Source organism: Ambystoma mexicanum, chromosome 1q (genome assembly GCF_040938575.1).
Source record: "Ambystoma mexicanum isolate Mex_15411 chromosome 1q, UKY_AmexF1_1, whole genome shotgun sequence".
Taxonomy (NCBI): domain Eukaryota; kingdom Metazoa; phylum Chordata; class Amphibia; order Caudata; family Ambystomatidae; genus Ambystoma; species Ambystoma mexicanum.
This window is the reverse complement of record NC_090922.1, coordinates 206,450,528-206,463,585: the sequence shown is the minus strand read 5'-3', so window position 1 is coordinate 206,463,585 and position 13,058 is coordinate 206,450,528. Positions and strand designations below refer to the sequence as shown.

The following is a 13,058-nucleotide window of genomic DNA, read 5'->3' as shown; positions in this document are numbered from 1 at the left end:
GAGACTTAAAGGTCTTGTGAACAGAGAGGGAGAAAGAAAACTGTGTTCTCCAATTCTTTCCCGAGTAATTTGTGTGATACAATCACGTTCTGCCGTCGCGCATGCAATATAATAAGAGGGGCAGTCCCACGACACAAACAGTGCGCGCCAGGAGCCCGAGATGAGAAGTTCTGTGTCTGTGTATGTTATTCCAGGTACGGGGGGCGAGGCCTTCTCACGGGACTACTGGGGCAATGTTAAACATCACATTGGCGTAGAGGATGCAGCTGGGCAGGGGGAAGGTGCTCCGATGCTTATCATAGCTTCGGTGGCCCGATCTGACGCCTGCCAGAGGCATTAGCCCTCACGGGAAAGCAGTCACTGCCATTTTAGGTCTCAACACCAGCGGCTCCACATGTGGACTGCTCTTGTGCCGTGAGGGAAATTTTTGGATCCCACAAGGGCCATACATCAGCAACAGGGCCACAGGAGCCATTCAACAACAAAAAAAGGCAGTCAAAATGCAATGTAGGCCAGTTTGATGAGTTACTTCACCATGCAGCTAGTAGTTTTGACCATTGTTGCTGAATAAATATTCTTTAAATATCACAATTTGCCTACATTTTAACAAAAAACACCCCTTGGGAACTATTCAAGCAGTCTGTGACTAAAGGAATGAATAGCCATTTGCAACGGCGGGCCACTTTTTCATTGGTGCCTGAGACAGTTTTATGGTCCAGTCTGACTATGTGAGCCGCCCCTGCCCATTTCCTACAATCTAAACAAAAAAGAAATGTCTTCTCCTTTCAATCGCACAGTGCACTGTGCCCACAATTGGCAATTCCTCAACGATCCTGAAGTGTTGTACATGCCGGGAGTCCAGGAAGTGCGGCCACAGGTGCAAACTTGGGCCTTCTACCACTAAGAGGGTGCCTGTATGGTTTGCTACCATCAAAGTGTGCCAGTCGATGCAAATCTCCACCGCAAATTTGAGTTGAGACAAACTACATCGAAAAAATCCTTTGTGCTAAGCCTGAGAGCCTAGAGATCACTGTTTGGTAATTGGGTAGTGGTTGACAAATTCACCTTTTTTGTCACCATTTCAGGCCTGGCCTTGCCAGGGTGAGGGTCTTGGTGAGATGCCACGCTTTTAGGCCTGACATGGCAGATACTTCTGCTATTGACAGTTTGACATACAATGGAGAAAGTAAACAGCTCAAAACGTTGCTGGCAAAAAAAATAGACAGTATCTCAAAATGAGAGCTTTTGTAAGGGTCTAAAGGATGTCTGATAAAATGATAGGTTCTGTTTTCTCACTATCCCCTACGTACCCAAGTACATAGGCATGAACGACCAACAATAGAACGTTTGAAAAGAGAGGCTCGTTGGATCAGGAGGGAGATGTGTGAACTCCTCAATAAACTGAATTGAGCAGAATTGGTTTAAGGGAACGATTTTTAAAAAGGGCACACATGCACACAATGCCAATTCCAGGTCACAGAATGGAGCCTGGCATTTCTTTTTCTTTTTTCTTCTTTATGAATTCTAATAAAAATGACACAACATGATAACAAAACTCACACGACAAAACATACAGCCTATCATTCCCCCCACCTAACATCAACCCCAACTAACTCTTACAAAACTACCATATCCGAACCTAAACATTACCCATACAAATCATTAAAGGTTCCCCAACTTTCTACAACTTCACCCTCCCGATATTGATTGAGATTTCTCGAAGTGCGAAAGTGTTTGCATGTCCGTCAGCCAGTTCTCAAGTTGCGGCTTTTTCCTAGTTTTCCACACTTTCATAATTTGTTTAATTGCCATGAGTAAAGCCCTATCACTCCAATATGAAGAGTCAAAAGCACTTTCACATCTGCCTTCAGATGAAAGAAACATTACTGCCATAAAAGTTCTTGGAAATGAAATATTCTCCACCATATCAATCCTATCCAATATTTCCCTCCAGAAGTCCACCACCCTCCTACATTCCCAAAGCATATGTGACAAGGTTCCCCTCATACGATGACAGCCCCAACAAAGATCATTATCCATCAAACCCCTTGCGCGCATTCTCACTGGCGTCCAATACACCGAAACCAATACCTGGACGGTGAACATAGCGCAAATCCAGATCCATCTTAGCCTTTACTGCCAACCTCCAAGCACTATCCCATATTTTAACTGACAAATCTCTCCCCAACTCTAAAGCCCAGGTCAGGTGCAACTTCTCCCACAACTCCTTCATGCTTCTCTCCATAGGCATTGACTTAATGTACGTGGACACCATACACGGCGGAGTGTCAAACATTTCTCATGATATGCAAAACAAGTTTCTGACCATGTTAGTCCAGTTTATAAAAAACATTGCTAAAGTTTGGGATTTGGTGCTTTTATTGGACTAACTAACAATAGGCCTCATTACGTGTTTGGCGGTGCAGGTAAAATGCAGCAATTATACCGTTACTGCTGCATTACCGCACCGCCAAACTATGAGTTTGGCAAAAAGTTGGAGGATTCACCTCCAGCTCAGAGCTGGAGGTAAATCCGCCCCCTTTCTGCCAAATTTTGGTAGAATTACCGCCGCAGCAATTCTGCCGAAATCCCCCATGGAGTCGTATGCACTCCAATTAAATGGGACCTAAGACCGCCACCACTTGTAATCCGGCGGTAAAACCAGCGGACCAAGTGGCAGTAACGGTATAACAGTTTGGTGGTATCTCCGTGGATTTACCGCTGAGATGCCACCAGACTCGTATGGTATAATCCATTCCCTTTCAAAGTCACAAAGGATTACTTCATCAGTACCAGAGTCTAAACGTTTTATTAAAGGGCCGTATTTAAGTCAGCAATGCCATAGCGAAGCACAGAGTGATACCAAGCCAGAAACAGAGGCGCAGGCTGGGGCCTTGCTACTTGATAAGAGCATTGATATATTACCATCCATCTCTAGACCAACAAGTCAATGTTTAGAATCCTGGGATAGGAAATTCAGCCTTTCATACTTATGAGGTTGATACATTTAGTACCATTTATGAACGATAACAACTGTTATTCAAGGGCTTAGATGTGATTTACCTCAGGGTGCGCGCTATTTATTTATTTATTTATTTATTTATTTATTTGGGCTTTTGTGAGGCGCCAACTGCAGACCTGGGCATTTCATAGTGCCCCCAAAGAAAAGGGGAGGGAAAGGCGAAATCTAATCTTTCACACGCTTTGGGAGCATTCAGATAATCTACGTGCCAGGGGAGGCGGAAAGGGTGAAGACGAGCATTGTGTGTACGGACATGTGCAAATACAATGTGATTATTAAACAAAATGGACACACGTTCCGATGGCTCGGCAATGGAGACGGCCACAGTAGCTCTGTGTTGTAGACTGAAGGGAGGTTGCGAACAGTAATAACGTCCATCCGTGGTAGAGGTTCCAGGGCCTCAGAAGTTTGAAGTCCAGGAAAATGTGGTTCAGTTCCAGATTCTATGCCAAAGGATTTTACCGAAGAGGCGAATCTACATTCTTTTTGCAGGTGATTCCCCAGAGATCTAATGGCAGCTGCTAGGCCAGTCCAAGGGAAGCACCTTCAGCACTCTGCATCCTTCATTCTATTTGCTAAAGTTGATCACAACCAAAGCGTTTGAATCTGATTATTTTAAGCACCAGGACAAGAGTTATTTCTTAATTTCTTTCTGAGATAAAATGGCTAGTGTTCCAATGGGCTTTGTGTAAAAGGCAGAGAACCTTGAAGCCCATGTCCGAAAGGGAGCCAGGGCCGGAAATATAAAACAGCCATGCTGTGATGCTTATGTTTAAGGCTTAGGATGAGTCTGTCTGCTCTGTTCTCAATAGTTTGTAGTTGCTGGATAGGGTTATTGAGGGGGCCCAAGAGGAATCTATTCCAGCAGTCAAGGCCTGAGAGAAGCATAGCAGAGGCCACCTCCATTCATCGATATGATATGATGGGTTATTTATAACGCGCTTAATATCCAGAAGTTTCTAAGTGCGGACCCGGGGATCGAACCTGTGTTGCTCCATGTCGCCTTGCTTGCAAGGCCAGCGCGTTGCCCCTCAGGTATCCGCTGGAGAAAAGGAAATGTTAAGGAGTGGGAGTATACAGCTTCACGTCAGACTTCTTTGCATGCTGTGGAAATACGGGGGCAAAGGACAGAAGATTGTCAAATGTCATTGCAATGTGTTTGGCAGAGGAAACGAGAGCAGAGGGCGTCCTGGGGAGCTATATAAAGAGTACCATACATACATCTTTCAGTGCCCTTTTTCTTGGGGGTCCCTCGATGCAAAGGTGGAAAAAAAGGCAGCCTTGAGTCCCAGGGATTTGGTAGGTCACATACCTTTCTCCTCCATCCAGGCAAAACAAGTCAATTGTTTTAGGGCGTCTAAATAAGCAAATGTGATAAGATGATCTTGTTTGTTCCGTTCTGATGTGGAAGTCAGACTGCGGGGAGACAGGAGTCAATTAATTTGTAAACACACCAGTGACATACAGTATACACGTGCCATTTGACTACTGGTAACCACTGCCAGACTCATCCACGGTGGGCATTTTCTCTCCTACTCTTGTGTGTTATGTGGTTAAGCTACGTTACTGCCATTTGCCGGGACGGCAAGCGGTCTGGTGGATCTGAAAGAGAAGGTAGTGGGGCACGTTAGTGGGGAGCGAGGGAAAATGCAAGATAGCTCTGCTGCTGTGTTCATACGTGTTGACTCAAAGTACCCTGTGCTCTGCATTTAGGTCTGTGTCTAAGTGTCATGTGGTGAGAGCAAAGAGCTATTTGTATCCATAAGGGAGCCATACATGCCCAGGGTGCCAGGGTGCACTGCCTGGGATTGTGATGTGCAAGTTGACTGTAGAGTCGTAGCATTCTGTTATTTGATGTCTGTTGGGAGGGTTTTCCTACAGCCTTCAAGTGACTGTGATTCATACGTGACGCATTACAAACATGCATGGTCACCAACTTTGCTTTGCTTACTATGCAGACATTTTCACTTGTCCCAGTTGGAGGTTCAGTGTCAGAATCACAGATGTTAAGCCCATCAAGACCAACTCTGTCTTTTAGATACTCAGAGCAAAAATGAGGAGCAAGTCTATTGGGGTATTGTACTGTACTAAATTGATCTTGTCTCCTTACATACAGATTGGTTTCATGCCGTCCAGGGCCTGATGGTGCTCGCTGTCCTGTTCTCCAGCTTCTCCTTCATCCTCTTCATGTGGCAGCTCTACACCATGGCTCGGGGAGGGCTGTTCTATGCCACAGGTCTCTTCCAGATCCTTGCAAGTAAGGCCACCTTTTGGTCCTGCCTCGTATACATTCCTTTTGGCTGGTATCTGCTCTATGAACTAAACCTCAAACATATGCACAAGTAAAGAAGCACACCGCCCAGGTCACTCACGCTGTCGGTATGTGCAGTGTGGAAAGTTTGAACTCCTCATTGATTTCAAAATAAACTTTTAGAGTATAGCCATCACTATATGGGGACTTTACAAATATCAGTAACATAAGAGAAGTAGGGAAATCGCCTATTCTCATTATCTCCGCAAATAGTTCTGCATATTGTTCTTGGTTTTTTGACTCATGATTTCTATTATATTGCTTCTTATGTATTCCTGTTGTTTCATGTAAAGCGCTTTGGTGTAAAGCGCTATATAAAATTTAATAAATACAAGAAATACAATATGGCATATAAGGTTGAAAAAATGAGTTCCTTTTGGTTAGCTAATGATAAAAACGAGATACCAGCTTAAAGTGAAGGTTGTGTGCATCCTGCTTGCTGAAAGACGGTTGGCGACCATTACGGTTTTTGTTAAGATATTTGGGCATAGCACATGGTGTTAGGGTTACACAATGACTCAATGGGGATACGTTGGTTTTACATTTATAATCCTCTGTAATCAGGACATTTAGTCCAATCAGCTAAATGAAAGTGAACCAAAACGAACACTTGAAAACATGCACTAGGTTGTGTAATGAAAACCCAAGACAAGTACACATTAAACATGGGTTCATGTGTTAACTCCATAGTAGTGACTTAGGCAACAGTTCAGGTAATCCAATGGATCACTCACCCGTTGCCCCAAAAAACTAAATGTGCATTACTTTGGGTGCCTGGCTTGGCATGTGGATACAGAGCAGAATTGTTGTGTGACGTTTTCCCCCCCTCTGTCTCCATACAGGCCTGTCTGTGTTCGCCGGTGCCGTGATCTATGCCAGCCATGTCTCGGAGTTTCATAAGAGCCGGCAGAAGGACGGATACTTTGGCCACTGCTTTGTGCTGGCGTGGGTGGCCTTCCCGCTATCCATGGTCAGTGGCATTATGTATATCCATCTACGCAAGCGGGAATGAAGTGTCTGCCACACCGCATACCTCCTTCCATGGGACTTAACAGAGTGGGAAGTTGCACAGACTACACCCTCCTCCTTCCTGGGCAACACAACCACCGTTTGACTGGATTACTTGCACATCTCCTGCTTCAAACTTGTCCGTCACATTATTTTTTTGCCCAGGGCACCGTTTCCGCATTCATGGACCAATGCAGAGTGAGACCTTGCATCCTGTGAAACGATCAGATGTTTGGGAAAGGACAAGCATGCCACCACCTTGCTATCTCGTTACTGATACCTGCTCTCCTGCAGTGGAATAATTTGATCAGCGGTGCGAGGAATGTCATTTTTTTATCTTGCAATAGTTCCAGGTATTTCCGACAACACAGGGATTACGGCTTGGCACTGGACACATGCTCACCTCTTACCAATGTCAGCTTAGAAGGTGACCTAAAACCTTTGGCCTTTCCCAATATTGCTATAAACTCCGAAGACTATTTGGCTTCCCAACTATGCTCTATGCTGAAAAGGATAAGCTTGGTCATGGCCAACAAGGGATAGGACCCAGGTGGAACAGTTCTCTAACTATTCCCTGCATTTAAAAAAAATGCACAGAAATATATTCATACCTTTCAGTAATAAGCAAATTTAGGCATACATATCTGAAATACTCTTCCTTTTAGCAAGGAACATCCTGCACTGTAACCTTCTCCCTGCCAACGCGTGTCTACGCTGTCCCATTCAAGCTGGTTGCAGTTGGTGGCATGCAATGGAAATATCTTATATATTTTCTTCTTAGTGGACGTTTTACTTTATCACGACAAAACATAACATATAGACATGAATAAGTGAAAACATACAGTCTTAAACATGTATTGAAGAGGCAAACCATTGTTCACCATCAAATGGTAATATAATAATGGTAAATTGGTGTTTGTATACAATGGGTGTAGAAAGGTATTTGGGAGGAGGTGTGGTGGGGAGTGGGCAGGTTTGTGTGCCAACAAATCCAAATCATTCCTTGTTATATTTCCACAAAGTCTCCCTCTGGTCTAGTCTTAACGTGGTAATAATGCAAGACATTTGCTATTACTAGTAGTAATTTACAAATCATATGCAAACATTCAACCAAGCAATACACCAAATATTCAGTGGTGCTGTCAAAAGGTTTTAGCTTATTCGAAATCTTCCCAGGCATGTTTAAATGAATCCTCTTTAATTAGTATTTTACAACCTGAATATGGAGCATCAACGGACAGATGAATGCGCAGTGGGAGGCTCAAGATTATGCCATTTTATGGACCGCAGAAGGGGACTGAGACAGCTACATCATGACAGTGACTGGTTGGCCGATTCTCACGGAGTACACAATGTCCCACCATACAAGACCACTGAAGGTGAACTTATCTGACCAGCACAAAGGTGCCTGGGTACTTGCCCCGTGCCATACTAAAATCTGTTTCTCTTTCATTTCTGCTGGAAAAGTACTTATAAAAGCATTCATTGTCTTTTTTTAATATAAATTATACTCAAAAACATGTTTTTCTTACTGATTTAAATCATTTTCCTCTTGTCGTAGAAGTCGATTTTAAGAAAATGTCCCTTACGTCCCATATTGTATGCCTGTGAAATGTCAATGTCTCTACAGTTCCCACTTTCTGTCTTGTGTTTATATACACTGACTTCTGTCAAGGTCTTTGTAATAGAGGCCTGAACATTTCTCAAAGACTTGACAAGGGGCTCCTACCAATGATGGTCGGGTGAAGTTTACCTTTACTACAGCTGTCTTTTCTGTCTGACTGTAATTCCCTAGCATCTCCCTCAAATCCTAACTGGGTATGGACCCCATGACCATAGTCGTGCCAGCTGCAATTAGTGATTACAGACAACGGAGTGTCTCCATCGAGCCATTGTTGAAACGTCAAAATGATGTGAGCATCACAGCACAGGTGATGGAGAAACATCATCACGTCTGGATGTACACAGACCTACACACAGATTAACTCCTGCAGGAACAACAAAACATGAAAAACAAAGAGAACTGTGTGTGTGTGTGTCTGACCGGGTTCAAAGAGCAGTCTTTTTGCATTCATTTTATTTTATCACCCTTCATGCCAGACTCCAGCCTGTAAGTGCGGGAGCAGGTATCCCGAACCCATGCTGCTTAGTGCTGTCTTGTTTCAAAGACTAGTGCATTGCCCCAGAGCTATCCTGCGTACAAACAATTGATTAGGGCGACCATGGTTGTACAAAAAGACACAAAAACAATTAGGTAGTATTTATCACAAGAAATCATATTGTGTGTCACGTACAGAAAAATTGATTACCACAGGTAAGTGTACACAACACATAGCCAAAACATATACAACAACGTATCTAATCACAATAACAATTGATGCATTTTTTTTAATGACCAATGGCTCATAAGGTAAAGCCCCTGACACTTTGAGAGTGGACTGGTATCGGTGTTGAATTAAACATAACAAAAAACTAGGTGTCTGGTGTGTGTGGCAGACACTATGGGCCTCATCATGAGTTGGGCAGTACGCTAATAGCCCTACCGCCAAACGGGGTTTGGTGGAAGGGTTATTGCCCATTCCCTATTGGGCCCATTTGGGAATTCCTCATTCCCCATTGGGCCCAATGGGGAAAATTTGCGCTATTACCGCTGGCTGATTTCCCGCCGGCGGTAATCGCGCTGAAAATCGGCAATTTTGCCACGGATTTCCCCCCAGCTCAGAGCTGGAGGGGAAATCGGCCAAAGCCATGATCTGGCGGACCCTTAAATGCAGCGGTAATAGCGCTACCACTGTATTTAAGGGTTACCGCCAGACTCGTGATGAGGCCCTATATATTTGTAAAAGTCGACATGACTGTGTTTCGGCCTCTAGCTTGTTTGGATGGCTGTGGATAAGGCGGCCTTCATCATGGACCAGGAATTGTGGTCTGGGTTCGTCACAACCTTGCCTGTGGTGTCAATCTATAAAGACAAACAAATGTGCGATACTAAGTGTCATTTTCTGGGATAAACATATATAACGAATCTCTATAGGTAGCTAAAGCAGTGTCCCCATGAGGGGAGACTTACAGTGCCTTCGCAATATAGCACGTAGTGTCAGTTGTTGCTGCGCTGCTAGCTGAGGCCAAGCCATTCCCCCAGTGATGTGTGCGTGCTAAGACTATGATTGTCCTCGTCCAAGACCTGTTAGAAAAACAGGGCGAAGAAATACTGATTTGGCTCTGTCTGATGCGTATGTGAGCCTTTCACGTTCTACAGGTGTTCAGTGTGGGGTGGGGAAAAGTTCTAAACACTTACCCCAGTAATGGTTGTGGATTCCGTCAGAAAGGTTAAGCTGGAGACTCACTGTGACTCAGGGTCCCAAAAATCCCTTATCGTTTCATCCGGATGGCAATGCCTGTCCAGAGGGGAATTGTAAAAGTAAGACAGTGTGCTGCTGTTCAGGACTGTATATTTCAAACAAGCGTTCTGGCGGCAGGAGTACACTGACCCGAACCAGCCCAACTCACCGATGTGGCCAGCGTATCTGTCATTAGTCAAGGCAGTGCGTGCTATCCCACCGAACTTACGATCATTCTTACCTCAGAGCTTCTGAAATGTAACGTCTCCCATATCGTGTATGCGGCTACTGAGCACGAGAAGATGTGTTTCATACACCGCTTCAGTAACCATGGTCTCTAGTCATAGTGGAGAAGCAAGAAATGAATGCATGTTAGCAGGGTGGCCATCTTGTCATGGACCATAAAGGATATGTACCCTTGATACCAGATGGTTTTTGTGTAAATCACATTTGCATATGAAGACCAACTGACCTTAACCTGATGAATTGGGCAGAGTTGTGTATCCGCATAAGAGTAACAAGGGTAGTCTATGTAGATGCTATGTGTTACAGTGTTAATTAATTAATTAAATAGTGCGAGAACAATGTTCCTATTGTGGTTGTAATCATTTTGGGCAGGGAGACATGTATTAGATTGCTGAGGCGGGAAGTTTCTGCACTGCTATTATTTAGAATTTAGTGGTGTTGTGAACAAATACTACCACAATGGTTTATCTACTAGCATAAACATATATTAAAGTAGTGTGTCTCCATTGTGGATGTCTTATGATTTCTGTCTGTGTCGCCCCTGTACAATTAGTACACAATCCTACGTAGTGGTGCAGGGTGCTAATCCTTGTCCCTGCAAATCTTTTTATTACAGCCTCACTATATCACCAGCTGGGGTCAGTGACTGTGAATCCTGTGTGCCCTGTGTGCACACCAGGGGTGTTATGTCTTGCGTCGATGTCCCCTTTTAAAAAAATTAATGCTATTCCTACGGTGTAATTAGTTTGCATGAAGGAAGAGGGAGGGCAACAACGGTGTCTGTATATACTCACACTGTATTCCGGATAAAACTATCAACCTAGAGGGGGTACTTGAATTGCCAACCCACTGTATAATTTTCCCATTTTATTACACTCATTGCTAATCAAAACACTTTTTTTTGTTGTCTCTGATGAGACAGTAGGGCGCAGTAGTGGTGATGTACTTTGTAAAGATCAGTTCTCCCTTCTTCTTGTCACGTTGTCACTAATATAGCAGCAACTCATAATGACAAATGGTAAAAATGAACTTGGTAAGAACATGTACTATTTACCGGTTTAGAAAGCCATTCCACTTTATGGCTACATTTAGACCATGACGAACACTGTCCAACTTGTAGATCCATCTTTATTCTCGTTCCCTTAATCGTTTATCCCCCATAACCGCCTCTTATATTGGAGCTAAAAGTTTGTGGTACAAACCACATCAGGTCCCGGTCTGTACGTTTTAATTGTCTGTAGTGGTCGAGGAGGGGTTTGTCCGCTACTAGGTGACAGATACAAGAGCGATACTTAGAAACCCTCTGTTTTACCAGTCTTTTGGTTTTCCGGACATAGATAAGTTCACATGTGCATTGGATAACATAAATCACTATTTTGCTGTGGCAATTGGTATGTGTGTTTAGATCCCAGTGAACATTACTGTGGTCAAATGAACAGTGCATTGGCAGCCTACTCATTTCCCACACTTGTAGTGCCCTATCACTGGCTTTAGGCCCCAGGTTCTCTCTATCAATGGGTGTGTCCTGGTATCTCGGTAAGTATGTACTAGATGTTCCCATAGATTCCTATTATTTTTTAAGGCAAACACTTTCTTTTCGATAAGGTGCCTGTATTTTTTATAAGGTGCCAGTGTTTATTAATTGTGCTCTTCAAGATATTACTGATCGGGATGTACGTGGTGACACAGACCAATCTCTTCAGTGGTTCTTTCAATTTAGCTGTAAGGCAAGCTTCTCTGGGTGTGTTAGCTGCCCTGTTCCGAGTATGTTTAACTGTTTTCTTCGGATAGCCTCTTTGTAGTAAGAGTTGTTGTAAACCTTCTGCGTGTTTAGCAAACATTTGTTTATCTGTGCAGTTTATCCGGATTCTAAGAAATTGGCCATAAGGAAGGTTTTGTTTGAGCCCCGACGGATGATAACTCTCAAAGTGTAATAGACTGTTGCGGTCTGTTGTTTTTTGGAACAATTCTGTTTTTAAGACATGTCCTGATTTATATATATTCAGGTCCAAGTAATCCACTGCATTATTATCCCATGTCATGGTGAATTTGATGTTACAATTGCATTGATTGAGCCACTCAAAGAATGTCATCAATTGTTTCTCTGTGCCCGTCCAGACTAGGAGTACCTCGTCTATGTAGCGTCGCCAGATATGGATCCACGGTTTGTATGGGTTTGTATCTGCATAGATGTAATTTGTTTCATAGTCTGCCATAAATAGGTTAGCTATGTCAGGAGCAAAAGTTGCCCCCATGCTGACGCCCTTTATTTGTTTAAATAGCTTATTCTTAAATAGAAAGCTATTTTCTGCCATGGCTAGCCTACTGCATTCTAAAATGAAAGCTGTGGAGAGAGAGTTTTTGTCGTCTCTTTTCTCCAAGAAGCTACGTAGCACTTCCAGACATAGATGTGTAGCAGGCTTCCACGTCCATCGTCACCAATATACACGATTCTCCGACCACAATGGTCTCCACTAGGTTCAGGGCCTGTGTGGCGTCTTTTATGAATGAAGCCCTTTGAGTGACAAATGGTTTTAAAAAGAAGTCTGTGTATAAGGATAGAGGCTCCAGAAGTGAGTCGCATGGCGACACTATTGGGCATCCTGTAGTTTTTTTGGGTCTGTGTGTACTTTGGGAAGTATATAAAATTCTGGTATCATAGGGTTGATTTTGTTCTGAAATATCTTTTCATCGGCGCAGATCCAGCCTTCTGCTTGCTTGGTTAGATCACTTATTTCTTCTCTCAGTCAGTTAGTGGGATTGCTGTCTAGTTCCCGGTAAGCTTTGGCATCGAAGAGTTAACGTGAACTTTCAGTTTCATAGTCACAAGTATCTTGGATGACGATCCCTCCACCCTTATCTTATAGTTTTATGGTAGCTTAGCATCCATGCTCACAGTTGTTAATGCTGTCCTTTCTTCCCAGGCAAGGTTGTCCTGGTGACAGTTCTCTTTGTTGATAGTGGCAAAGACTTTTTTAGTGACCACGTTTTCAAATGTGGTAAATTCTGATGGTATAGTATGTGGTGGGGGGTCAAAGTTGAATTTAGTTTTGAAACTTGTGAGGTTTTTCTCTTTGCTTAGCATATCTATACTGTCTCTTTCTCCCTGATGTTCTGGAATGTAGACGTC

At 43.5% G+C, this 13,058-nt stretch overlaps 1 protein-coding gene across 1 annotated transcript in view; it reads left to right on the top strand.

Moving 5' to 3' along the window:
* Positions 1-7,861, top strand: part of EMP3 (epithelial membrane protein 3 (MAM blood group)) — a 154,134-nt gene extending 146,273 nt beyond the window's left edge. The window contains exons 4-5 of the mRNA XM_069637355.1: positions 5,139-5,279; positions 6,176-7,861. Of these exons, the coding sequence (XP_069493456.1) occupies positions 5,139-5,279; positions 6,176-6,345 (311 nt within the window). The 3' untranslated portion in view covers positions 6,346-7,861. The remainder of the gene's footprint in view (positions 1-5,138; positions 5,280-6,175) is intronic.
* Positions 7,862-13,058: the final 5,197 nt, after the last annotated feature.